The 26,797-nt window shown below is 47.3% G+C and overlaps 1 protein-coding gene across 4 annotated transcripts in view; it reads right to left on the minus strand.

The window, feature by feature from the left end:
- LOC143774301 (NXPE family member 3-like) overlaps positions 1 to 26,797 on the minus strand; it is a 243,563-nt gene that overhangs the window by 145,400 nt on the left and 71,366 nt on the right. For 2 of the 4 annotated variants that reach the window (XM_077261748.1, XM_077261745.1), the window contains exon 1: positions 22,395 to 22,544. The exons of 1 other annotated variant lie outside the window; for it this stretch is intronic. In XM_077261748.1, the coding sequence (XP_077117863.1) occupies positions 22,395 to 22,451 (57 nt within the window). In that variant the 5' untranslated portion in view covers positions 22,452 to 22,544. Of the gene's footprint in view, positions 1 to 21,646; positions 22,347 to 22,394; positions 22,545 to 26,797 lie in introns of those variants that run through there. One more of the 4 variants, XM_077261747.1, reaches the window with a different exon arrangement.

The following is a 26,797-nucleotide window of genomic DNA, read 5'->3' on the forward strand; positions in this document are numbered from 1 at the left end:
GGACGGTATCGCTCAACACTAGTCATAAAGCAATCCAAGCGCTAGAAAAAATGCATCCACATTAAGCAATGCAGGATTTCCTGGCTTCAAGTAGAATGCCCAGTCTTGCGGGTCACCACGCAACAAGGAAATAATAATCTTTACTTGCTGAATGGGATCACCAGAGGAGCGGGGTTTCAGAGCAAGAAACAGTCTGCAATTATTTTTGAAATTCAAAAATTTAGATCTATCCCCAGAAAACAAATCAGGAATTTGAATTCTAGGCTCTAACATCGGATTCTGAACTACATAATCTTGAATACTCTGTACCCTAGCAGTGAGTTGATCCACACAAGAGGACAAACCTTGAATATCCATATCTACACCTGAGTCCTGAACCACCCAGAGGTTAAGGGGAAAAGAAAGACAAAACAAGCTGCAAAGAAAAAAAAATTGACTCAGAACTTCTCTTATCCCTCTTTTGAGATGCATTAACACTTTGTTGGCCAGCTGTACTGTTATGGACCTGGTGGTTAGGAGCACCCGAAGTGACCTGATGGTTAAAACAGAAAACCTGGGACAAGCTCTGAGGAAGTGGTAACTCTACTGACCGCAATCCCTAATCCTATCACACACACTAGAAATAGCCGTGGAGCGTACCTAACTCTCCCTAGACGCCTCTTCACAGCCTAAGAGCTAACTACCCCTAAAGATAGAAATAGCAGCCTACCTTGCCTCAGAGAAATTTCCCAAAGTAAAGGTAGCCCCCCACAAATATTAACTGTGAGTTAAGAGGGAAGTGACAAACACAGGAATGAAACAGATTTTAGCAAAGGAGCCCGAATCTTCTCTAGAAAGACGGAGGATAGGAAAGGGAACTATGCGGTCAGTATTAAAAACTACAAAAACCACGCAGAGTGTGCAAAAAGACCTCCACACCGACTCACGGTGTGGAGGTGCAGCTCTGCACCCCCAGACCTTCCAGCTAGCAAGGAAATATCATAATAGCAAGCTGGACTGGAAACATAGCATGTACTGAAAAATATATTCAAAAACCGATGAACAGCAAATGACTAGCAAGGACTTAGCTTCTGCTGGAGTAGACAGGTCATCTGAGAAATCCAAGAGAGATCTGAACCAGTACTGAGACATTGACAGCTGGCATGAACTAACGACCTGGGCAGAGTTAAATAGGGAAGCGAGCAGAAGCAATAAACGAGGGCAGCTGAGAAAGCCAAGCTCAAATATCAGCAGTTCCACTCAAAGCCACCAGAGGGTGTCCAAGGACAGAACTCACCAAAGTACCATTCACGACCACAGGAGGGAGCCCGAGAACGGAATTCACAACAATGGGCTGTTATATACTGTTATATACTACGTGGGCTGTGCTATATACTACGTGGCTGTGTTATATGCTATGTGGGCTGTTATACACTCCGTGGGCTGTGCTATATACTCCGTGGGCTGTGTTATATACTACGTGGCTGTGCTATATACTCCGTGGGCTGTGCTATATACTATGTGGCTGTGCTATATACTACGTGGCTGTGCTATTTACTACGTGGGCTGTTATATAGTACATGGCTGTGCTATATACTACGTGGCCAGCCACGAACAATCAGCGACAGGCGCAGTCCGGCCGCGAATTGGCGCGGGATTTGAACCACGTTTCGCTAATTGGTCGCGGTTGGCCGAATCCTGTGTATTCAATGTATTTTTCTAAAATCTTCATAAATAAACTACATACATATTCTAGAATACCCGATGCGTTAGAATTGGGCTACCATCTAGTATACAATATATCTGTAGACATTACAGTACTTGTTACTCTCTGCCAGTATTTGGGACATGAAACGGACAAAACATATTTTTCCTTCCTTGAATGATGTTTTTTAGTGAAACAAGAAGTCCCGTACATGGTACAGTACACCCTCTGGCTGTCAGAGTCTTGTGATGTGTTCAATCATGCATACCAACCACAGCAGTCAGCTCTATCCACAAGGTCTTCACAAGTGAAGCTCTAGCCATGAGGTGTTCACCCTGCCAGACTCCAGTCACATGTAAATATTTATACCACCAGACAGTATGATGTCCACTCTTTCCTAGTTCAGTATGTACAATGTAGAAACAGAAACCTTAGACTATAGTGCTGGACTCCTGGATACATGGACATAACAATTCTTCATTTTTAGTTCATAAATTGATAATACACATAAAAATAAGAAACCCTGTAATATATCTGTCAGAGCAATCTGCTTCTTTCTCCCTCAGGACTTATTTTTTTTTATTCTCAAAATTCTCATTTCCTGGGCTAAATCTGTCAGATGGCAGATGGCAGTTGGTGCTTTTAAAATCCTATGGAGCTAGAGGGTTTTTTGTGGATACCTAGCAATATTCTTTGATATCTGATGTTGCATTACCACTACATTCCCCCTGCATCCAGGGCCACACCTGCATGAGGTGAGAAGAACATTTAGCCTCTGATGGCACTCTGAGATATCTCTCAGGGGATAGCACAATCCTCCTGCTCCTGACTCTAGCTAGACAGTTCTGCAGTGTCACCATGTTCTGCATGGGCGGAGTCTCCATTTTCCTGTAGCAGGATCTTTGTACCGCCCCCTAAGAGCTACCACTTTCAACAAGGAGTAGGAACAGGGCCAAACAGAGTGAGTTGAGCCTAAGTAAAGCACGGAGAGAGAAAAAAGACAGGAGGAAATAAAGAAAAGAGCAGGAGAGAGGATAGAAGGAATAAGTGTCGAGAGAGACAGGAGACAAGAACGAGGCTGTATAGATGTTAAGCAGTGGAAATCATGGTGCAAGTTTGGGAAACCACGTTAGGTGAGAGCCAGGGGCGTAACTACCGCGGTCGCAGGGGTCGCAATTGCGACGGGGCCCGCAGTGCCTAGGGGCCCCGACTCTGAACTACAAAATGGGCCGCCGGCCCTTTAAATAAACCTTCTTTACAGGCCCTAGTGCGCGTGCACTCTCTCAGTGCACGCGCGATCACGGGTGGGACTGCACTTGTCCTGCAGCAGAGCCCCTCCACCCCAGAGAGCCGCACACCGTCCACAACTATGGCTGCAGCTGCTCTGTGCACGCAGGACCTGTGATGAGGTCACAGGAGGGGAGGAGTCACATGATCAAAGGCTTCCGTGTAGTGCAGGACAGTAGTGCAGTGCTGGTCGTCATCTTGCTGGAGGAGGGTAAGCTTTTGTGTGAGGTCAGGATGGGTTTGTGTGGATGTAGCAGAGCAGTGTGTGTATGAGGTGTACAGAGCGGAGCTGTGTGTGTATGAGGTGTACGGAGCGGAGCCGTGTGTGTATGAGGTGTACAAGGCAGAGCTGGGTGTGTATGAGGTGTACGGAGCGGAGCCGTGTGTGTATGAGGTGTACAGAGCGGAGCCGTGTGTGTATGAGGTGTACGGAGCGGAGCCGTGTGTGTATGAGGTGTACGGAGCGGAGCCGTGTTTGTATGAGGTGTACAGAGCGGAGCCGTGTGTGTATGAGGTGTACGGAGCGGAGCCATGTGTGTATGAGGTGTACGGAGCGGAGCCGGGTGTGTACGAGGTGTACGGAGCGGAGCCGGGTGTGTACGAGGTGTACGGAGCGGAGCCGTGTGTGTGTACGAGGTGTACGGAGCGGAGCCGTGTGTGTACGAGGTGTACGGAGCGGAGCCGTGTGTGTACGAGGTGTACGGAGCGGAGCTGGGTGTGTACAAGGTGTATGGAGCGGAGCCGTGTGTGTACGAGGTGTATGGAGCAGAGCTGGGTGTGTACAAGGTGTACGGAGCGGAGCTGGGTGTGTACAAGGTGTATGGAGCGGAGCCGTGTGTGTACGAGGTGTATGGAGCGGAGCTGGGTGTGTACAAGGTGTACGGAGCGGAGCCGTGTGTGTACGAGGTGTACGGAGCGGAGCCGTGTGTGTATGAGGTGTGCAGAGCGGAGCCGTGTGTGTATGAGGTATACGGAGCGGAGCCGTGTGTGTACGAGGTATACGGAGCGGAGCCGTGTGTGTACGAGGTGTACGGAGCGGAGCTGGGTGTGTACAAGGTGTACGGAGCGGAGCTGGGTGTGTACAAGGTGTACGGAGCGGAGCTGGGTGTGTACAAGGTGTACGGAGCGGAGCTGGGTGTGTACAAGGTGTGCGGAGCGGAGCTGGGTGTGTACGAGGTGTACGGAGCAGAGCCGCGTGTATGAGGTGTACGGAGCGGAGCCGGGTGTGTACGAGGTGTACGGAGCGGAGCCGTGTGTGTACGAGGTATACGGAGCGGAGCCGTGTGCAAGGTGTACGGAGCGGAGCCGGGTGTGTAAGAGGTGTACGGAGGGGAGCCGCATGTGCAATGTGTACGGAGCTCAGCCGCATGTGTAGGAGTAACTATGTGTGGCCATTATACTGTAGGCAATATCATGTGTGGCCATTGTACAGTATGGAGCACTATGTGTGGCCATTGTACAGTATGGACAGGGGCGTAACTACTGCGGTTGCAGTGGTCGCCATTGCAACCGGGCCCAGCAGGTCAGGGGCCCGGGGCCGGCAGGTCAGAGCAGGGCCGGACTGGCCAATGCCAGAAGAGCCGGTGCCAGTCATGGGCCGCTCGATCCGCCTCCCCCCGCCGCCGACGACTCACCCCCCTGCCGTCGCATTCAACTATACCGGCGTCTATGACGCCGGTACAGTTGAATGCAATGACGGAGGAGAGAGCGTCTACAGATGCTCCCTCTCCCATCATTCCGCGCTCTGCCTCTGACACTGCGGGTGCGCGATCCCGGGCAGACTGCAGCCGAGCCTGAGACCGGAGCAGGAAGCAACGCTGGCAAGAGGAAAGGTAAGGAGAGTGGGGGGGGGGGGGGGGGGCGAGAGATGCGGGCTGTGCTGGATAGACCACTGTGCGGGCTGTGCTGGATAGACCACTGTGCGGGCTGTGCTGGATAGACCACTGTGCGGGCTGTGCTGGATAGACCACTGTGCGGGCTGTGCTGGATAGACCACTGTGCGGGCTATGCTGGATAGACCACTGTGCGGGCTGTGCTGGATAGACCACTGTGCGGGCTGTGCTGGATAGACCACTGTGCGGGCTGTGCTGGATAGACCACTGTGCGGGCTGTGCTGGATAGACCACTGTGCGGGCTGTGCTGGATAGACCACTGTGCGGGCTGTGCTGGATAGACCACTGTGCGGGCTGTGCTGGATAGACCACTGTGCGGGCTGTGCTGGATAGACCACTGTGCGGGCTGTGCTGGATAGACCACTGTGCGGGCTGTGCTGGATAGACCACTGTGCGGGCTGTGCTGGATAGACCACTGTGCGGGCTGTGCTGGATAGACCACTGTGCGGGCTGTGCTGGATAGACCACTGTGCGGGCTGTGCTGGATAGACCACTGTGCGGGCTGTGCTGAATAGACCACTGTGCGGGCTGTGCTGGATAGACCACTGTGCGGGCTGTGCTGGATAGACCACTGGGCGGGCTGTGCTGGATAGACCACTGGGCGGGCTGTGCTGGATAGACCACTGGGCGGGCTGTGCTGGATAGACCACTGGGCGGGCTGTGCTGGATAGACCACTGTGCGGGCTGTGCTGGATAGACCACTGTGCGGGCTGTGCTGGCACCCAACACCATGTTGCAGTGCAGGAGATTCCTCCTGCACGGCAACAGTCCGAGGCGTATCTAGGGGAAGGGGGCAGCCAGGGCACGTGAGAGACAGGAAGCAGCTCCAGTCATCACGATGAGACAGCTTCTCAGTCTGTATTTTTCCCCCCTCATACATCTCATGTACGTCTGAATGAGATCGTATTTAAGAGAAAGCCAAAATAACCCCGGGACAGAAGGCGAGAGCAGGGGGGAGGTGCGGGACAGAGCCGCTTTAGTCAGGAGAAGCTGAGGAGCTGCAGCCGGTTTACATCAGCCACCCCTGTACCAGAGAGGAGATTGTGAGTTGTGTATATGAGCTGGTATCTCTGGTGTGTGTGTGTGATATCTGTAGTATGTGTGTGTGTGATATCTGTAGTGTGTGTGTGATAACTGTAGTATGTGTGTGTGTGATATCTGTAGTATGATGTGTGTGTGATATCTGTAGTATGTCTGTGTGTGTGTGTGTGATATCTGTAGTGTGTGTGTGATATTTGTAGTGTGTGTGTGATATCTGTAATATGATGTGTGTGATATCTGTAGTGTGTGTGTGTGTGTGTGTGTGTGTGTGTGTGTGTGTGAGATATCTGTAGTATGTGTGTGATATCTGTATGTGTGTGTGTGTGTGTGTGATATCTGTAGTGTGTGTGATATCTGTAGTGTGTGTGATATCTGTAGTGTGTGTGATATCTGTAGTGTGTGTGATAACTGATGTGTGTGTGATATCTGTAGTATGATGTGTGTGTGTGTGTGATATCTGTAGTGTGTGTGTGATATCTGTAGTATGTGTGTGTGTGAGGCAGTGGCGTAACTACCACGGTCGCAGCTGCAAGCGGCTCTGGCAGGTCAGGGGGCCGTGTGTCCCCTTCAGCCTGTCTCCCTTATGCTTGTGTCCCCATGTGCCAGTCTCCCTTGCCCATTAGTCCCTGTGTGTCCCCATGTGCCTGTCTCCTATGTCCCCTTGTGCTTGTGTCAGTCTCCTTTGTCCCCTTGTGCTTGTGTCAGTCTCCTTTGCCCACTAGTCCCTGTGTGTCAGTCTCCCTTTCCCACTTGTCCCTGTGTGTCCCCTTGTGCTTGTATCCCTTGTCCCCTTGTGTCAGTCTCTTGCCCACTAGTCCCTGTGTGTCCCCTTGTGCCTGTCTCCCTTTTCCCCTTGTGCTTGTCCCTTATCCCCGTGTGTCTCCTTGTATCAGTCTCCATTGCCCACTAGTCCCCTTGTATCAGTCTCCCTTGCCCACTATTCCCCGTGTCAGTCTCCCTTGCCCACTAGTCCCTGTGTCCCCGTGTGCCAGTCTCCCTTGTCCACTAGTCCCCGTGTGCCCTTTGTGTCAGTCTCCCTTGCCCACTTGTCCCCGTGTGCCCCTTGTGTCAGTCTCCATTTTCCCCTTGTGTCAGTCTCCCTTGCCCACTAGTCCCCTTGTATCCTTCTCCCCTGCCTCCTAGCCCCCATGTGTCCCCTTGTGCCTGTCTTCCTTGCCCCCTTGTGCCCTCTCCCCACCATTTGCTCGTGTCTTTCTCACTGCCCCTGTATGGAGGGGCTGCATTATACTATGAGGGGGGCTGCATTGTATTCTACGGGGGTTACATTGAATTTTATGGCGGGGGGGGGGGCCCCATTTGGAAGTTCGCACCGGGGCCCATAACTTTGTAGTTACGCCACTGGTGAGAGCTCATGTGGGGTGGCCCTACGCACCCTTGACAATCAGCTCAACCCTAGTGTGAGAACAGTATATACCACTTCTAAAAGCTTGTACTGATACCTCATCGCATGTTATGGGTTTCATCTTTACAGGTGCACATCGCTGTGGTTTACTCTGCACTGTTGATTCCCCTTTTTCAATTCTCTTTCTGCTATTGTTAGCACCATGCACTTTACACATCGCTCACCTGTTAAGGAACCTTAAAGAAAACTGTCACCAGGTCACACGAGGACAAGTTGTGGTCTTATTATGGTGCTTGAACCCTCCTAGGTTCAAGCAACATATTGTAATCCGATTTCTTATATTTTATTCTTCTTCTTCTCCGCGTTTTCCGCAATTAATGCGGCCCGAACCGCTCGGCGCAGAGACCCCGTTCAGGCGGCGTTTCGAAGGTCTCGGTGGGGACAGGTGTGCTATGACTTTTATAGTCGATCCGATATGTAGATTTTATTTAAATCGCATTTAAAAAAAAAAAATTCCCATAGGAAATAATGGCGAACTTTCCATTACCCCCAGCTTGACCTTCCAAAGATGGCAGCTATGCAAATGTACGGTGTCCATTTTAGGACATGATCATTTATCAAAGTCAAACATCAGAATAAAGTGAATATGACACCCTCTCGTCCCGTGTGTGAAAAGTAAGTGCCCCCCCGGCCCCGTGTGTCAAAAGTAAGTGCCCCCCGGCCCCGTGTGTGAAAAGTAAGTGCCCCCCCGGCCCCGTGTGTGAAAAGTAAGTGCCCCCCGGCCCCGTGTGTGAAAAGTAAGTGCCCCCCCGGCCCCGTGTGTGAAAAGTAAGTGCCCCCCCGGCCCCGCCCACCAAATCGGAGGCCGAGGGTCCCCAGCCACCGAATCGGAGGCCGAGGGTCCCCGGCCTCCGAATCGGAGGCCGAGGGTCCCCGGCCACCGAATCGGAGGCCGAGGGTCCCCGGCCACCGAATCGGAGGCCGAGGGTCCCCGGCCACCATATCGGAGGCCGAGGGTCCCCGGCCACCGAATCGGAGGCCGAGGGTCCCCGGCCTCCAAATCGGAGGCCGAGGGTCCCCGGCCACCAAATCGGAGGCCGAGGGTCCCCGGCCTCCAAATCGGAGGCCGAGGGTCCCCGGCCACCAAATCGGAGACCGAGAGTCCCCGGCCTCCAAATCGGAGGCCGAGGGTCCCCGGCCACCAAATCGGAGGCCGAGGGTCCCCGGCCTCCAAATCGGAGGCCGAGGGTCCCCGGCCACCAAATCGGAGGCCGAGGGTCCCCGGCCTCCAAATCGGAGGCCGAGGGTCCCCGGCCTCCGATTAAAGTGGCTACCGAGGATTCCTAAATGCCAAAATGGCTACCAAGGGGCCAAAGTTGCTAACAAGGGGCCCCGCACATCAAAGTTTCTACCAAGGGGCCAAAGTTGCTAACAAGGGGCCCCGCACATCAAAGTGGCTACCAAGGGGCCAAATTGGATACCCAGGGGCAGGGCCCTGCATGCCAGACTTGCTCCTGAGGTTCATTGGCAGCTGGCAGTGCTGTTCAAGCACCATGTATTTCCTTCAGGAAATGCCCATCTAGTTTCATTATTGCTGTTCCTCTAAGTATTCCATATTTGTTGTTTTTTTTGTTTTGTTTGTTTTTATGTGCCATACAGGTCCAGAGATTTCCGCCTTTATATTTAGGACTAACTTTTCTGGTCTTTCCAGGAGGGCGGAGCTTGCAGGATCCTCTAGGGGCGTGTCTTTAGGATGCTCAGTAATATCACCCTGTGAGCCACGCCCCTTTGGGATAAAATCATGAAAATTTCCAATAATATAGAAAGGTTCATATCTCTGGAATCATTTGGAATCTTTAAAAAAAAAAAAAAATGGAACAAAATAAAACCAAAACTGTCGGCTTCATGTAATAAATAGGAAGATTCATCTGGAGATAACTCATTCACAGTCTTTGTGGCCAATGCAGGGATGGGAGGAGGGGGAAGCTGTGATATCTCCTATTGTGACTGGTGGATCATGTGTTATCTACTGTATATAGAGGTATTATCAGTCATTGTACAGGAGGAGGAGGAGGTGAGCTGTGACATCACCTATTGTGAATTGTGGATCCTGTGTTATCTACTGTATATAGAGGTGTTATCAGTCATTGTACAGGAGGAGGAGGAGGTGAGCTGTGACATCACCTATTGTGAATGGTGGATCCTGTGTTATCTACTGTATATAGAGGTGTTATCAGTCATTGTACAGGAGGAGGAGGTGAGCTCTGACATCACCTATTGTGAATGGTGGATCCTGTGTTATCTACTGTATAAAGAGGTGTTATCAGTCATTGTACAGGAGGAGGAGGAGGTGAGCTGTGACATCACCTATTGTGAATGGTGGATCCTGTGTTATCTACTGTATATAGAGGTGTTATCAGTCATTGTACAGGAGAAGGAGGTGAGCTGTGACATCACCTATTGTGAATGGTGGATCCTGTGTTGTCTACTGTATATAGAGGTGTTATCAGTCATTGTACAGGAGGAGGAGGTGAGCTCTGATATTACCTATTGTGAATGGTGGATTGTTATGATCCGGTGGTAGGATCACCAAACTGACCTGATAGGTAAACCTGAATAGTAGGACAAGCTCCGGGGATGTGGGAACTATACCGACCGCAATCCTGATCCTATCCACACACTAAAGGCAGCCGTGGAGCATTACCTAAAAACCTAGACGCCTCTTCACAGCCTGAGAAACTAGCTACCCCTAGAGAGAAAGCAAAGCCTCACTTGCCTCAGAGAAATAACCCCAAAATTTAGACAGCCCCCCACAAATAATAACGGTGAGTTAAGGGGAAAATACAAACGTAGGAATGAAAAACAGGTTTAAGCAAATGAGGCCCGCTAACACTAAATAGACAGAAGATAGCAGGGATCTGTGCGGTCGGTACAAAAACTATCCACGCAGAAAGTACAAGAACCCCCACACCGACTCACGATGTGAGGGGTGCACTCTGCTCCCCAGAGCTACCAGCAAGCGAAAAATCACATATAAGCAAGCTGGACTGAACAAATCATATACTGAGAAACATTTTCAAGGAAACAATGAGCAAAAAGAACTAGCAAGACTTAGCTTCTCAGAAATAGACAGGTCACCAGGAAAATCCAGGAGAGGTCAGAACCACTACTGAATACAACGACAGCAGGCAACAAATAAAGGTCCAGGTGGAGTTAAATAGGAACCAGCATAGCAGGAAATGAGGGAGCTGAGCCCAGCTCCAGACCCGTAGTATTGCTAAAGGCCACCAGAGGGAACCCAGACGGAATTCACAACAGTGGATCATGTGTTATCTACTGTATATAGAGGTGTTATCAGTCATTGTACAGGAGGAGGAGGTGAGCTGTGACATCACCTATTGTGAATGATGGATCCTGTGTTATCTACTGTATATAGAGGTGTTATCAGTCATTGTACAGGAGGAGGTGAGCTGTGACATCACCTATTGTGAATGGTGGATCATGTGTTATCTACTGTATATAGAGGTGTTATCAGTCATTGTACAGGAGTAGGAGGTGAGCTGTGATATCAGCTATTGTGAATGGTGGATCCTGTGTTATCTACTGTATATAGAGGTGTTATCAGTCATTGTACAGGAGGAGAAGGTGAGCTGTGACATCACCTATTGTGAATGATGGATCCTGTGTTATCTACTGTATATAGAGGTGTTATCAGTCATTGTACAGGAGGAGGAGGTGAGCTGTTACATCACCTATTGTGAATGGTGGATCCTGTGTTATCTACTGTATATAGAGGTGTTATCAGTCATTGTACAGGAGGAGGAGGTGAGCTGTGATATCACCTATTGTGAATGGTGGATCCTGTGTTATCTACTGTATATAGAGGTGTTATCAGTCATTGTACAGGAGAAGGAGGTGAGCTGTGACATCACCTATTGTGAATGTTGGATCCTGTGTTATCTACTGTATATAGAGGTGTTATCAGTCATTGTACAAGAGGAGGAGGTGAGCTGTGACATCACCTATTGTGACTGGTGGATCCTGTGTTATCTACTGTATACAGAGGTGTTATCTGTCATTGTACAGGAGGAGGAGGTGAGCTGTGATATCACCTATTGTGAATGATGGATCCTGTGTTATCTACTGTATATAGAAGTGTTATCAGTCATTGTACAGGAGGAGGAGGTGAGCTGTGACATCACCTATTGTGAATGATGGATCCTGTGTTATCTACTGTATATAGAAGTGTTATCAGTCATTGTATAGGAGGAAGATCTGTGTAATCTATATTTCGGTCTCTCCTGTCTGTAATGATTATTAGATTGTTTATGGTAATTTCAATAGTAAAATATATGTGTGCCTTTTTCTACATTTATAAACCATAACTTTTCTTACTTTTCTTTTGCCATAGCCTTACCAGGATTTGTTTTTCTTCTGAGGTCAGTTGTGTATTTTTTGATGGTGCCATTAATGTAATTATGATCTCATGGGCTGTTTGCTGTCGCAATGCCTGAGAATCTGCCAGCGGCTGCAGAACAGATTCAGAGAGACTGGACAGACGTCAATCTTTCCCAGTATATTGCGCCACTGTACAGGGCTGGACTTACAGGGTCTTAATGAGCTTCATATTACCACCAGCATAATGTGGGACATCTAGTTTGGGATCTCAAGACCTACATTCTGGCCATATTGGAGTGCTGAAGATTAGACAGAGGTCTTTATGATAACCTGGAATCAATGGACCAGCTAACTCTGGGTGATAGCAGATACAAGACATGGCGGACACAGCACTAGACATGGGTGCCATTAGGACTTTCTGAGCCGTAGGAGTCTCGGGTGGGGACAGGTGGTTTACGTTGGTAAAGGGGGGGAATCAAGATGGTGGAGGGTAAGGGTATTTAGGGTAACAAATTAGCAGGGCTTTGCTGGAGTAAAGTGGGGGTAGGAGGAACATAAAGTGGTCGGAGGGGAAGCAGGAGGCAGGGGAGATATTAGGTGGCCAGGTTCTTTGGTAGTGGAAGAAACCCCAAGCAATTTTCCATATTTTCTGTAATAAAGATATTGCTTTGTGAATATTGGTTTTTATTGATCATGCAGGCAGGAAGGAGTTACTGTTTTGCAGGCACAAATCTCCAGAGAAGTTGGAGGAATTAGTTGATTTATGGGGAATATTCAGTTTTTTTGAAAAAGTCCAGCATGAGAGAGACAAGGGCAGCTATGGAAGAACGAAGGCAGTGTAGGGTTAGCGACTTCAGGATCCAGAGGGCCTGGAGACATAGACCCTGGAACCACCCAAAACAGAGACAACATAAGGTACGGAATTGATGAATCAGTTGACAGAAGAGAAGTCCACCATACCATATGGGTTGACCCAGCGAGTCTCCCTGGAAGAGTGAGATGGGACCGAGACCCAAGTGATGGACGTGCCAAGGACCTTGCTTCTCCTGTTTCCAGCGCTGCTCCGCTCCTCTTCTTCCTAACCTGAAACCAGACTATCCGGCTCACACAGAGGTTTTAGTGTAACAGGAGGCACTTTCTTGGTGTCTATGGAACCTTGTTCAGAATATCATAGACATACACCGAAAAGGCGGCACAAAGACGGCAAAGCTCCAGTGGGGCCGGGGGGCGCTGAGGATCGGAGAAAATGGTTATCATGCACTCACCCTCCGTTACATGGATAATAAGAGGGGAATAAGAATAAACATTCTGACAAGATGCCTTCTTTTCATCTATTTTTTATTTAGCCTTTGTAAAGTAATGAATTTTTGAATTGGAGATAAAAGTGGAAGGGGGCTCTGTATAAGGAATGGGAGACAGTAGGTGGGAGGGGGTTATGTATAAGGAAGGGGAGACAGTAGGTGGGAGGGGGTTATGTATAAGGAAGGGGAGACAGTAGGTGGGAGGGGGTTATGTATAGGGAAGGGGAGACAGTAGGTGGGAGGGGGTTATGTATAAGGAAGGGGAGACAGTAGGTGGGAGGGGGTTATGTATAAGGAATGGGAGACAGTAGGTGGGAGGGGTTATGTATAAGGAAGGGGAGACAGTAGGTGGGAGGGGTTATGTATAAGGAAGGGGAGACAGTAGGTGGGAGGGGGTTATGTATAAGGAAGGGGAGACAGTAGGTGGGAGGGGGTTATGTATAAGGAAGGGGAGACAGTAGGTGGGAGGGGTTATGTATAAGGAATGGGAGACAGTAGGTGGGAGGGGTTATGTATAAGGAAGGGGAGACAGTAGGTGGGAGGGGGTTATGTATAAGGAAGGGGAGACAGTAGGTGGGAGGGGGTTATGTATAAGGAAGGGAAGACAGTAGGTGGGAGGGGGTTATGTATAAGGAATGGGAGACAGTAGGTGGGAGGGGTTATGTATAAGGATGGGGAGACAGTAGGTGGGAGGGGGCTCTGTATAAGGAATGGGAGACAGTAGGTGGGAGGGGGTTATGTATAAGGAAGGGGAGACAGTAGGTGGGAGGGGGTTATGTATAAGGAAGGGGAGACAGTAGGTGGGAGGGGGTTATGTATAAGGAAGGGGAGACAGTAGGTGGGAGGGGGTTATGTATAAGGAAGGGGAGACAGTAGGTGGGAGGGGGTTATGTATAAGGAATGGGAGACAGTAGGTGGGAGGGGTTATGTATAAGGAAGGGGAGACAGTAGGTGGGAGGGGTTATGTATAAGGAAGGGGAGACAGTAGGTGGGAGGGGGTTATGTATAAGGATGGGGAGACAGTAGGTGGGAGGGGGTTATGTATAAGGATGGGGAGACAGTAGGTGGGAGGGGTTATGTATAAGGAAGGGGAGACAGTGGGTGGGAGGGGGTTATGTATAAGGATGGGGAGACAGTAGGTGGGAGGGGGTTATGTATAAGGATGGGGAGACAGTAGGTGGGAGGGGGTTATGTATAAGGATGGGGAGACAGTAGGTGGGAGGGGGTTATGTATAAGGAACGGGAGACAGTAGGTGGGAGGGGTTATGTATAAGGACAGGGAGACAGTAGGTGGGAGGGGTTATGTATAAGGACAGGGAGACAGTGGGTGGGAGGGGCTCTGTATAAGGACAGGGAGACAGTAGGTGGGAGGGGTTATGTATAAGGTAGGGGAAACAGTGGGTGGGAGAGGGCACTGTATAAGGACAGGGAGACAGTAGGTGGGAGGGGTTATGTATAAGGAAGGGGAGACAGTAGGTGGGAGGGGGTTATGTATAAGGAAGGGAAAACAGTAGGTGGGAGGGGGTTATGTATAAGGATGGGGAGACAGTAGGTGGGAGGGGGTTATGTATAAGGAAGGGGAGACAGTAGGTGGGAGGGGTTATGTATAAGGAAGGGGAGACAGTAGGTGGGAGGGGTTATGTATAAGGAAGGGGAGACAGTAGGTGGGAGGGGTTATGTATAAGGAAGGGGAGACAGTAGGTGGGAGGGGTTATGTATAAGGAAGGGGAGACAGTAGGTGGGAGGGGTTATGTATAAGGAAGGGGAGACAGTAGGTGGGAGGGGTTATGTATAAGGAAGGGGAGACAGTAGGTGGGAGGGGTTATGTATAAGGAAGGGGAGACAGTAGGTGGGAGGGGTTATGTATAAGGAAGGGGAGACAGTAGGTGGGAGGGGTTATGTATAAGGAAGGGGAGACAGTAGGTGGGAGGGGTTATGTATAAGGAAGGGGAGACAGTAGGTGGGAGGGGTTATGTATAAGGAAGGGGAGACAGTAAGTGGGAGGGGTTATGTATAAGGAAGGGGAGACAGTAGGTGGGAGGGGTTATGTATAAGGAAGGGGAGACAGTAGGTGGGAGGGGTTATGTATAAGGAAGGGGAGACAGTAGGTGGGAGGGGTTATGTATAAGGAAGGGGAGACAGTAGGTGGGAGGGGTTATGTATAAGGAAGGGGAGACAGTAGGTGGGAGGGGTTATGTATAAGGAAGGGGAGACAGTAGGTGGGAGGGGTTATGTATAAGGAAGGGGAGACAGTAGGTGGGAGGGGTTATGTATAAGGAAGGGGAGACAGTAGGTGGGAGGGGTTATGTATAAGGACAGGGAGACAGTGGGTGGGAGGGGTTATGTATAAGGACAGGGAGACAGTGGGTGGGAGGGGCTCTGTATAAGGACGGGGAGACAGTAGGTGGCAGGGGGCTCTGTATAAGGAAGGGGAAACAGTGGGTGGGAGAGGGCTCTGTATAAGGAAGGGGAGACAGTAGGTGGGAGAGGGCTAGATAAAAGAAAAAAAGCAGTGGAACTAGCGTACAAATCTTCTATTAGCGCAAACTTACATGAAAATTATTTTAAAATGTTATCTTGGTGGTTCTACACTCCCGCTAGACTTAAAAACGCATTTCCCTATCAATCTATGCTGGAGGAATTGAGGTCAAAGAGGTCATCTTCTTCACATGTTCTGGGAACGTCCCAAACTTTCGATACTTAGGAAAGATGTGTCTTTACTTTGGAATAAAATCAATGAGTCTCCTGTCAAAATTTCTCCCCAACTGGCTCTCCTTTTTCTGGAAGCTGATGACCTCCCTCAAAAATTAGACAAGTTTCCTTACATATTTCTTCTGTCATAAAAACCTGTATTACATCAAAGTGGAAATTGCTGGATACTCCCTGTATTTCTGACATAATTGATATTATGTTCTCTCATAACTCCTTTGAAGAATAACTCTCTACCTAAATATACTCTAATTCCAAATTGTCCTCTTGGAACGTAATTTTTTCTCCAAGCAAGAAAAGCCTCTTTTTTTATGTCTTATAACTTTGCCGGAAAACTTTTAATCTATACTTTATTTTATGTTGTTTTTGCACTCACTATGTTAATTATTGTGGTGCAACTATGTTAAGATGATCTTCATTTCCCTTCATTTCCTTTCTCTCCTCTTCCTCCCTAGGATTCTTTCCTTTCCCTTCATTACCTTCCTGACCCATTATCCTCTATACTGTAAAAATCCCCTAATAAAAATAATTTTGAAGAAATGCAGCAAAAATATTACAGAGTTTTATGTATTAACCCCTTAATCCCATTGGACGTACTATCCCATCAAGGTGACCTGGGACTTAATTCCCAGTGACGGGATAGTACATCCAGCGTGATCAGCTGCGCTCACGGGGGGAGCGCGGCCGATCGCGGCCGGGTGTCAGCTGACTATCGCAGCTGACATCCCCCGGCACATTAACCCCTGGCACACTGCTATCAAACATGATCGCAGTGTTCCGGCAGTATAGGGGAGCATCGCGCAGGGAGGGAGCTCCCTGCTGGCTTCCCAGAGACCCTCAGAGTAACGCTATGTGATGGCGTTGCTCCGAGGGTCTCCTACCTTCTTCTCCCTGCAGGCCCCGGATCCAAAATGGTCGCGGGGCTGCTTCCGGGTCCTGCAGGGAGGTGGCTTACCAGCGCCTGCTCAGAGCAGGCGCCGGGAAGCCTCCAGGAGTGCACGTCAGATGGCTAATCTGACACAGTGCTCTGCAACATGTCAGATCAGGGATCTGACCCTAAAACATGATGCCCCCCCCCCCCCTGGGGCAATGTTATAAAGTAAAAAAAAAATTATTCACATGTGTAAAAAAAAAAAAAAATCCTAAATAAAGAAACAAAAATAAAAATATTGTTCCCATAAATACATTCCTTTATCTAAATAAAAAAAACAATAAAAGTATACATATTTAGTATCGCCGCGTCCATAAAGACCCGACCTATAAAACTGTCCCACTACTTAACCCCTTCAGTGAACACCGTAAAAAAATTAAAAAAAGAAGCAAAAAACAACCCTTTATTATTATACTGCCAAACAAAAAGTGGAATAGCACGCGATCAATAAGACAGATATAAATAACCATTGTCCCGCAAAAAACGAGCCACCATACAGCATCATGAGTGAAAAAATAAAAAAGTTATAGTCCTCAGAATAAAGCGATGCAAAAATAATTCTTTTTTCTATAAAATAGTTTTTATCGTATAAAAGCGCCAGAACATAAAAAAATAATCTAAATGAGGTATCGCTGTAATCGAACTGATCCGAAGAATAAAACTGCTTTATCCATTTTACCAAACGCGGAACGGTATAAACGCCCCCCCCACAAAGAAATTCATGAATAGCTGGTTTTTGGTCATACTACCTCAGAAAAATCGGAATAAAAAGCGATCAAAAAATGTCACGTGCCCGAAAATGTTACCAATAAAAACTCGTCCTGCAAAAAACAAGACCTCACAAGACTCTGTGGACCAAAATATGGAAAAATTATAGCTCTCAAAATGTGGTAACGCAAAACAAATTGTTTGCAATAAATAGCATCTTTTAGTGTGTGACGGCTGCCAATCATAAAAATCCGCTAAAAACCCGCTATAAAAGTAAATCAAACCCCCCTTCATCACCCGCTTAGTTAGAGAAAAATAAAAAAAAATAAAAAATGTATTTATTTCCATTTTCCCATTAGGGTTAGGGCTAGGGTTAGGGCTAGGGTTTGGGTTAGGGCTAGGGTTAGGGTTAGGGTTAGGGCTGGGGCTAGGGTTAGGGTTAGGGCTGGGGCTAGGGTTAGGGCTAGGGTTAGGGCTAGGGTTAGGGTTGGGGTTAGGGTTAGGGCTAGGGTTAGAGCTAGGGTTAGAGTTGGGGCTAGGGTTAGGGTTGGGGCTAGTGTTAGGGTTTGGATTACATTTACGGTTGGGATTAGGGTTAGGGGTGTGTCAGGGTTAGGGGTGTGGTTAGGGTTATGGTTGGGATTAGGGATAGGGGTGTGTTGGAGTTAGGGTTGGGGTTAGGGGTGTGGTTGGGGTTAGGGGTGTGTTTGGGTTAGGGTTTCAGTTAGAATTGGGGGTTTCCACTGTTTAGGCACATCAGGGCTCTCCTAACGCGACATGGCGTCCGACCTCAATTCCAGACAATTCTACGTTGAAACAGTAAAACAGTGCTCCTTCCCTTCCGAGCTCCCGTGCGCCCAAACAGGGGTTTACACCAACATATGGGGTAACAGCGTACTCAGCACAAATTGTACAACAACTTCAGGGGTCCAATTTCTCTTGTTACCCTTGGAAAAATAAAAGTTTTGTGGGCTAAAAAAAAATTTTGTGGGCCAAAAATAATGTTTTATTTTCACAGCTCTGCGATATAAACTGTAGTGAAGCACTTGGGGGTTCAAAGTTCTCACAACACATCTAGATAAGTTCCTTGGGGGGTCTAGTTTCCAATATGGGGTCACTTGTGGAGGGTTTCTACTGTTTAGGTACATCAGGGGCTCTGGAAATGCAACGTGATGCCTGCAAACTAATCCATCTAAGTCTGCATTCCAAATGGCGCTCCTTCCCTTCTGACCTCTGCCATGCACCCAAACGATGGTTTCCCCCACATATGGGGTATCAGCGTACTCAGGACAAATTGGACAACAACTTTTGGGGTCCAATTTCTCCTGTTAACCTTGGGAAAATACAAAACTGGGTGTTAAAGATAATTTTTGTGGAAAAAAAACCATTTTTTATTTTCACGGCTTTGCGTTATTAACTGTAGTGAAACACTTGGGGGTTCAAAGTTCTCACAACACATCTAAATAAGTTCCTTGGGGGGTCTAGGTTCCAATATGGGGTCACTTGTGGGGGGTTTCTACTGTTTAGGTACATTAGGGGCTCTGCAAACGCAATGTGACGCCTGCAGACCAATCCATCTAAGTCTGCATTCCAAATGGCGCACCTTCCCTTCCGAGCTCTGCCATGCACCCAAACGGTAGTTACCCCCACATATGGGGTATCAGCGTACTCAGGACAAATTGTGCAACAACTTTTGGGGTCCAATTTCTCCTGTTACCCTTGGGGAAATACAAAACTGAGGGCTAAAAAATAATTTTTGTGGAAAAAAAGAAGAATTTTTATTTTTACCGCTCTGCATTATAAACTGTAGTGAAACACTTGGGGGTTCAAAGTTCTCACAATACATCTAGATAAGATCCTTAGGGGGTCTACTTTCCAAAATGGTGTCACTTGTGGGAGGTTTCAATGTTTAGGCACATCAGGGGCTCTCCAAATGCAACATGGCGTCCCATCTTAATTCCAGCCAATTTTGCATTGAAGAGTCAAATGGCGCTCCTTCCCTTCCGAGCTCTGTCATGCACCCAAACAGTGGTTTACCCCCCATAAATGGGGTATCAGCGTACTCAGGACAAATTGCACAACAATGTTTGGGGTACAATTTCTTTTTTTGGGGAAAATAAAAAAAATTGGGAAAATAAAAAATTGGGGGCAAAAATTCATTTTTGTGAAAAAATATTATTTTTTATTTTTACGGCTCTACATTATAAACTTCTGTGAAGCACTTGATGGGTCAAAGTGCTCACCACACATCTAGATAAGTTTCTTATGGGGTGTACTTTCCAAAATGGGGTCACTTGTGGAGGGTTTCAATGTTTAGGCACATCAGGGGCTCTCCAAACGCAACATGGCGTCCCATCTCAATTCCAGCCAATTTTGCTTTGAGAAGTCAAATGGCGCTCCTTCCCTTCCGAGCTCTGCCATGCGCTCAAACAGTGGTTCCCCCCACATATGGGGTATCCGGGTACTCAGGACAAATTGTACAACAACGTTTGGGGTCCATTTTCTCCTGTTACCCTTGGTAAAATAAAACAAATTGGAGATGAAGTAAATTTTTTGTGAAATAAAATTAAATGTTCATTTTTTTTAAACATTCCAAAAATTCCTGTGAAACACCTGAAGGGTTAATAAACTTCTTGAATGTGGTTTTAAGCACCTTGAGGGGTGCAGTTTTTAGAATGGTGTCACACTTGGGTATTTTCTATCATATAGACCCCTCAAAATGACTTCAAATGTGATGTGGTCCCTAAAAAAAAATGGTGTTGTAAAAATGAGAAATTGCTGGTCAAATTTTAACCCTTATAATTCCCTAACGAAAAAAAAATTTTGCTTCCAAAATTGTGCTGATGTAAAGTAGACGTGTGGGAAATGTTATTTATTAACTATTTTTTGTGACATATCTCTCTGATTTAAGGGCATAAAAATTCAAAGTTGGAAAATTGCGAAATTTTCAAAATTTTCGCCAAATTTCTGTTTTTTTCACAAATAAACGCAGGTAATATCAAACAAATGTTACCACTATCATGAAGTACAATATGTCTCGAGAAAACAATGTCAGAATCACCAGGATCTGCTGAAGCGTTCCAGAGTTATAACCTCATAAAGAGACAGTGGTCAGAATTGTAAAAATTGGCCCGATCATTAACGTGCAAACCACCCTCGGGGCTTAAGGGGTTAAAGATGTTCAAAGATGGAGATTGATAGAGATGAGGAACATGATAGATGATAGATAGAGATATGTCAGGGCGATTTCGAATCAATGCTTTGCGTGCTTATTTTTCTTTCAAATAAATAAAAAAAAATAAAAAATGGTGAAATTGTGAAAAAACTCAATTCCGACATTGTTTTTTGCATTTTGTTTTTGTGACGTTCACTGTGCAGTAAAAATGACCCGGTAATATAATTCTCCACGTTAGTGCGATTACGTCGGTGCAAAACTTGAAACTTTTTTTCTTGTTTTTTTGGTTTAGTGCTTCAAAAATTTGTTAAAAAAAAGAAATGTTATCACCATTTTCTGTAACTTTTACATTTTTCCATCAGTAGCCATGTGGAGGCTTCTCCCTGTGCGCCGAGCGGTATTTTTTATTGATCACATTTTGGGGCACATAAGACATTCTGATTGATTTTTTTATCGTATTTTTTTAAACCAAAAAATGTCATTTCTGATTTTTAAATTTTTACTTTCCGGGGTTTGTCGTATGGGGCTTCACTGCTTTAAATGTATGGTTTGTTTTTTTTAATTTTTTTTACATTTTTTTTAGCCCCCTTAGTAATCACTTAGTAATTTTGGTCTGCTTGATTTTTTTTTCCATTTACGGTGTTTACTGATCAGTTAATTATTTTTTTATTTTGATAGCTCACACTTTTCTGAAGGCGGAGACACAACATACTGTATGTGTATTTTTTTAAATTTCTTTATTTTTAATGGGGGGAAAGGGGGCGATTTGAACTTTTATGTTTTTTTATATATAGTCCCCTTAAGGGACTGGAAGCTACGATGGTCCGATCACTTATGCTCCATACACCAATGCTAGAGTGTTGCTGCTTACAGTAAAAATCACCGTCTCCTTTGAAGCCCGACCATGACAAACACGGAGGTCTTCAATAGACCCCCCGGCTTTTACAGCAATCCATCGACGATGGTGTCACGAGTGTGCCGATGGGCGCATGCAATGATGCTCCTCCATGCTGGAGCATGTCGCACAGATTTTTTTCCCCACCCCTGAGGATCACAAGCTGTAAATTAACCCCCCAAAAACTACTCCGTTTTTACGTCACATGCGAATTCAGACTAAGAAGCCACAAAGGCGTTTCAGGATTTGAAGTTACTCTTACCTCTCTGATTTATCTCCGTAGTTTCGCGCGTAGTCGAATGCCTGACGCCACTTTTATTGCCCTTTTCTTGGGCACTTGCTTTTACCCCTGAGCCATTAGGTGCCTGGTTCTTGGTTGCGTCCCCCGTGTGCACACATTTCCAATCTTTACGTATGCTAAAATTAAGTAATTTTTCATCTAATTTTTGCAGCTGTCATTTCCGATGACCAGTCACTCCCTGAAGGTTGCGGTGGTCTCCCGGCTCTTAGATAATTTCCTACTTTCTCTTCCTTCTCCTATTACGTAATCTCTCATTTCTAACAACCAAACGGTTAAGTCGTTCTTCCGTCCTCTGGAAATGGTTTCATTTTGCCTCTGTTTCTGTTTTTATACATTTTGGACTTTTTTTTTTTTACTACCAAGCACTCATTCTCATCCTTCTACGCTCTCAGTCTGTTAGTGATATTTGTGTCTTTAGCCGTCCATTAATATGCAGATACTTTATCTAGAATAAGTCTTGCACTTGTATTTCCAGCATCTCCGCGCCCCCGGGGGAGTGTAATAAGTCTTATTACGAACTCGTTACTTATGTAATAAGATTACTCTGCTGTATACATGGTAGAAAACACATCGTTTCCGGCCCCGGATGTCATAAAATAATATCAGTCGTATTTTGGAAAATATTTACAGTGAAAACCTAAAAACACAGTCCTAGACTACTACCCCCATCAGGTACTATCCCTTACACTATGGTCCCCCACGTACTTACCCCTCCAATGCATCCCATACAGCAGAGCAGGAGCAGGAGTCTCTTGCTGGTCCACATCTGTGACTGTCGGAGGACGGGTGTGTGACTGTCGCACTTACTAACCGGACACACCTCACGTTACTCGCTCCTGGCAAGACTTTAGCTTCTCACACAGCCCCACCGTCAGCTCACTGAGCTCGCCTGGGATTTCTGGACTTATTTCTAATGATGAGAAGCTGGTAATGATGAAATGTCCCACTATTAAATATAATTTGCATGCGTTGCCTCACTGGTCAGACACTTATGGTATGTTTTGGGGTTATGCCAGGGAAATCGTGTGGCTGCATGAAGAAAGTACAAATTGCCCAACTCCGCAAAAAAATAAAAAGTGCAGTGGAGTAGGCACAACACAGAGGGGCATAACACCCAACTTTTAAAGAAAGAGGGAAGGACGTGTATTGGGACACCCACACAGAAATAGTGCAGCCGCCGGAGCCACTTAGTGTTCTCACCACTACGATGCCACTTTCTTGGACCGCATAAATAAGAAGCCTTCAAAAGTGCACCCCCGCAGTATGATGCCCCCTACAGTCTCCTCCATATCCTGATTATGATTCCCTCTAGTAGCGTAGATACCAGGGGGACAGAGGGGGCAGTCGCCCCGGGCCTTGCAATCTGAGGGGGCCCACCTGGAGCTACGCTACTGCAACTGTCTCAGCGTGCACAGCCATCGTTATCGCAGGTTCAACTGTATCGGCTGGATGCCGATACAGTTCACGGCATTGATGAAAGTGGGAGCCTTTTGCACCCTCTCCCATCACCGTCCCACTCAGCGTCTGACGTCCCTGATGCAGACACTGACAGGGGGTCGCATTGACGTCACTATTCGGCTCCCGCTGTCCATAGATGTGCAGGCGCTGGGAGCAGCAGAGGAGCAAGGAAGAGAGGTGACTCAGGTGAGTATTGTAAATATTTATTTTTTATGGGGTGCAGAGTCTGCTTATGGGTGGTGTGTGACACCCCAGGTTCCTGGTTGCCACAGTGGCATTGCTTTCCTCACGGGGAGGGTGATGTCACGCTTGGAGGCGAGAAAGGATCTCTCTTATCAGGTAACCACAAGCATGCAACATGTTCATACTCCAGGGCAGAAGGGGGAGCTCTGATCCAGTTTGTGGATGGCTCCCCTATATATATTCTGGTCTGGAGGGAAAGTCAGTTAGTCTGCCAGAGACAGGTACTGAAGTCAGTCAGTCTGTCAGAGGGACAGAGAAGAGAGCAGTCAGACAGTGAGAGTCAGAAAGACTGAAGGGGCCGTGCAGCCATGAGGGTGCTGCAGCTCCTGGACAGAAATAGCACGGAAAGCAGAACAAGCTGTAGAGAGCGTGGAGGGGAAGTGGAGCTCAGGAGAGTGAAGAGCTGGGAGGTTAGCTGCGACTGAGCTACCTCCCTACTGAGCGCAGATACCGGAAGACCAGGGCTGTGAAGCACTCCACGGCTCACAGCAGAAATCGGCAGGACATCTGGATTACAAGTCACCTGTCCACCATTGAAACCTGAGCACACAGTAGCACATAGAGCTTGGGTCATGAAAGAGACACTTTAAAATGGCTCGAGCTACCTGTCGTACGGGTAGTGTTCTACCTGCAAGGAGGACAGAGAGAACACATGAGGACCTTGTGTGAGGCCTAAGGCAGCAAGGGACTACACCACAGCGCTAGAAAGAAGGCTTCTAACCTCACCTGGTAGGGGAACTCCCAACTCGCTTCCAAGCTGGCCGGACCCTACCTGTACCTGTGATCTGGTACCCTGGACTGTGGCTGCCTGAACTCATCAGTAAACCAGGTAAAGAGACTGCAAACCTGTGTCCTCCATTTCTTGCTACACCACCCACCATCTTTATCTATACATTGGGAGCCCTGGGGATCCAGCTTTACCTGTGGGAAGTTATGACATCTTAGCTGCCATAACATCACCCCAGCGGACCCCTTTAAGCAGCGTCAGTCATCCCTGACCGAATACCACAGGTGGCATCATGAACAAACTTTATTCTCAAAACCCCTTTAAAGACATTCCCTTTTACTTGGGTGCCCAGGGCCACAGACTGGGTCGCCACCACCGTGACCTCCCCTTTAATAACAACCAGACCCAGTACCGAGTACCCCTAGGCCCTGGCGGGTGTCGCATGGTGCATTATATTACAGTCAGCCTATGGGGGTGCATTATACTATAGAGTCTGCCTATGGGGGCGCATTATACTATAGAGTCTGCCTATGGGGGTGCATTATACTATATTTCTGTGTTGCTGAAATAAATTACCTATTGAGGTATGAAGTGACACATTAGCGGATGACAGTAAAAAAGATCTTTATTAACCAATAATTTAAAAATAACAATTTTTTAAAATAGACAGGATGGTGTAAATATATATATATATATATATCTGTGTTGCCAATACCGTGGAAGCATCATTCTGTGTTGGGGCCAATGTGGGGATATCATATTATGTCAGGGGCATTACGGGGCATAATTCTGTAAAGCTAGTATTGTGGAACTGTAATTCTGTGATGGGGTCAATGAGGAGGCATCATATTATGTTGGTGGCATATGGTAATTCTGTGTTGCTGGTATTATGGGAGCATCATTCTGTGTTGGGACCAATGTGGGGGTATCATTCTGTGTTGGGGCACGGTGGGGTATAATACTGTGCTGCCAGTATTATGAGTGCATCATTCTGTGTTGGGGCCAGAGTGAGGGTATCATATTATGTGGGGGGCATTATGAGGCATAATTCTGTAAAGATGGCACTGTGGAACCATCATTCTGTGATGGGGTCAATGAAGAGGCATCATATTATGGTGGGGGCATAGTTCTGTGTTGCTAGTTTTGTGGAGCATCATTCTGTGTTGGGACCAATGAGGGGGGGATCATGTTAGGGCACTGTGGGGGTACAATACTGTGCTTCCAATATTGTGGATCCATCATTCTGTGTTGGGGATATTGAGGGGGAATCATACCGAGTTGGGGAACTCTGAGGGCATAATTCTGTGATGTGGCCAATGTGGAGGCATCATATTGTGTTGTGGGCACTGTGGGAGCATCATTCTGTGTTGGGGCCAATGTGGGGGCATCATATTGTGTTGGGGCATTGTGTGGTATAATTCTGTGTTTCTGGTACTGTGGGAGTATTAATTTCTGTTAGGGGCAATGTGGGCACATCATATAGTGTTGTGGGCTCTGTGAGGGCATACGGTAATTCTTTGTTGTTAGTATTGTGGGAGCATCATTCTGTGTTGGGGCCAATGTGGGAGCATCATATTGTGTTGGGGCCCCTGTGGGAGCATCATTCTGTGTTGGGGCCAATGAGGGAGCATCATATTGTTTCAGAGGATCTGTGGGAGCATTATTCTATGTTGGGGCCGATGCGAGAGCATTATATTGTGTCGAGTCCCCCGTGGCATCATCATTCTGTGTTGGGGCCAGTGTGGGAGCATCATATTGTGTCGGAGGCCCTGTGGGAGCATCATTCTGTGCTGGGGCCAATGTGAGAGCATCATATTGTGTTGGGGCCCCTGTGGGAACATCATTCTGCGTTGGGGCCAATATGAGGCATCATACTGTGAAGGAACAAATTAAGAAAGATTCTCCAGTTTGTGCTTATCAACTCCATTTTGCTGTTTTAAGATAAATTTTGTTACTAGGCTAAAGTTCACAGCTGTTATGAGACCTTGATTGTTGCAATCTGGACAGGACATGAGACTGAGGGTGTATTGTTCTACGAGACTTTGACGTACAGACTGTTCCTGCATTCTTATAGGTTAAGAACTGTGAGCGTGTTCTTATGCTGATTGGTTGAAGTATAATTTCTATGATTATGAAAAGTGATACACAATAAACGGGGGCCAGAGATCTGCTTGATCCCCCCAAACAGAGACACACGTCTCCGTCTGGTCATTTTCAGTTGCCGGCAACGCCCTGTAGATTAATTTGGAAATCACTGAGTTAACCATGAAGGATCACTTTAGATCCTCCCTCAACAATACTTTGCTGGGGTAACTGTGGACATCATACTATGTTGAGGGCAATGAAGAGGCATCACTCTGTGTTTGGGTCACTGTGGGAACACTATTCTTAATTGGGGGTACTGTTATGATCTGGTGGCTTAGGAGCAGCATCAGACGTGCTCTGGAGGAGGTGGTACCTGTACTGACCGCAGACCCTGAACTTAACACCGCAACTAGCAGTAGCCGTGGGATGTACCTACCAGTCCTAGACACCTCGACACAGCCGGAGAACTAATTACCCCTATAGATAGAAACGGAAAACTATCTTGCCTCAGAGAAAATCCCCAAAAGATAGACAGCCCCCCACATATATTGACTGTGAGAGGAGAGGGAAAAAACATACACAGGCTGAAAACAGGATTT

The sequence above is a fragment of the Ranitomeya variabilis genome, chromosome 5 (genome assembly GCF_051348905.1).
Source record: "Ranitomeya variabilis isolate aRanVar5 chromosome 5, aRanVar5.hap1, whole genome shotgun sequence".
Taxonomy (NCBI): Eukaryota; Metazoa; Chordata; class Amphibia; order Anura; family Dendrobatidae; genus Ranitomeya; species Ranitomeya variabilis.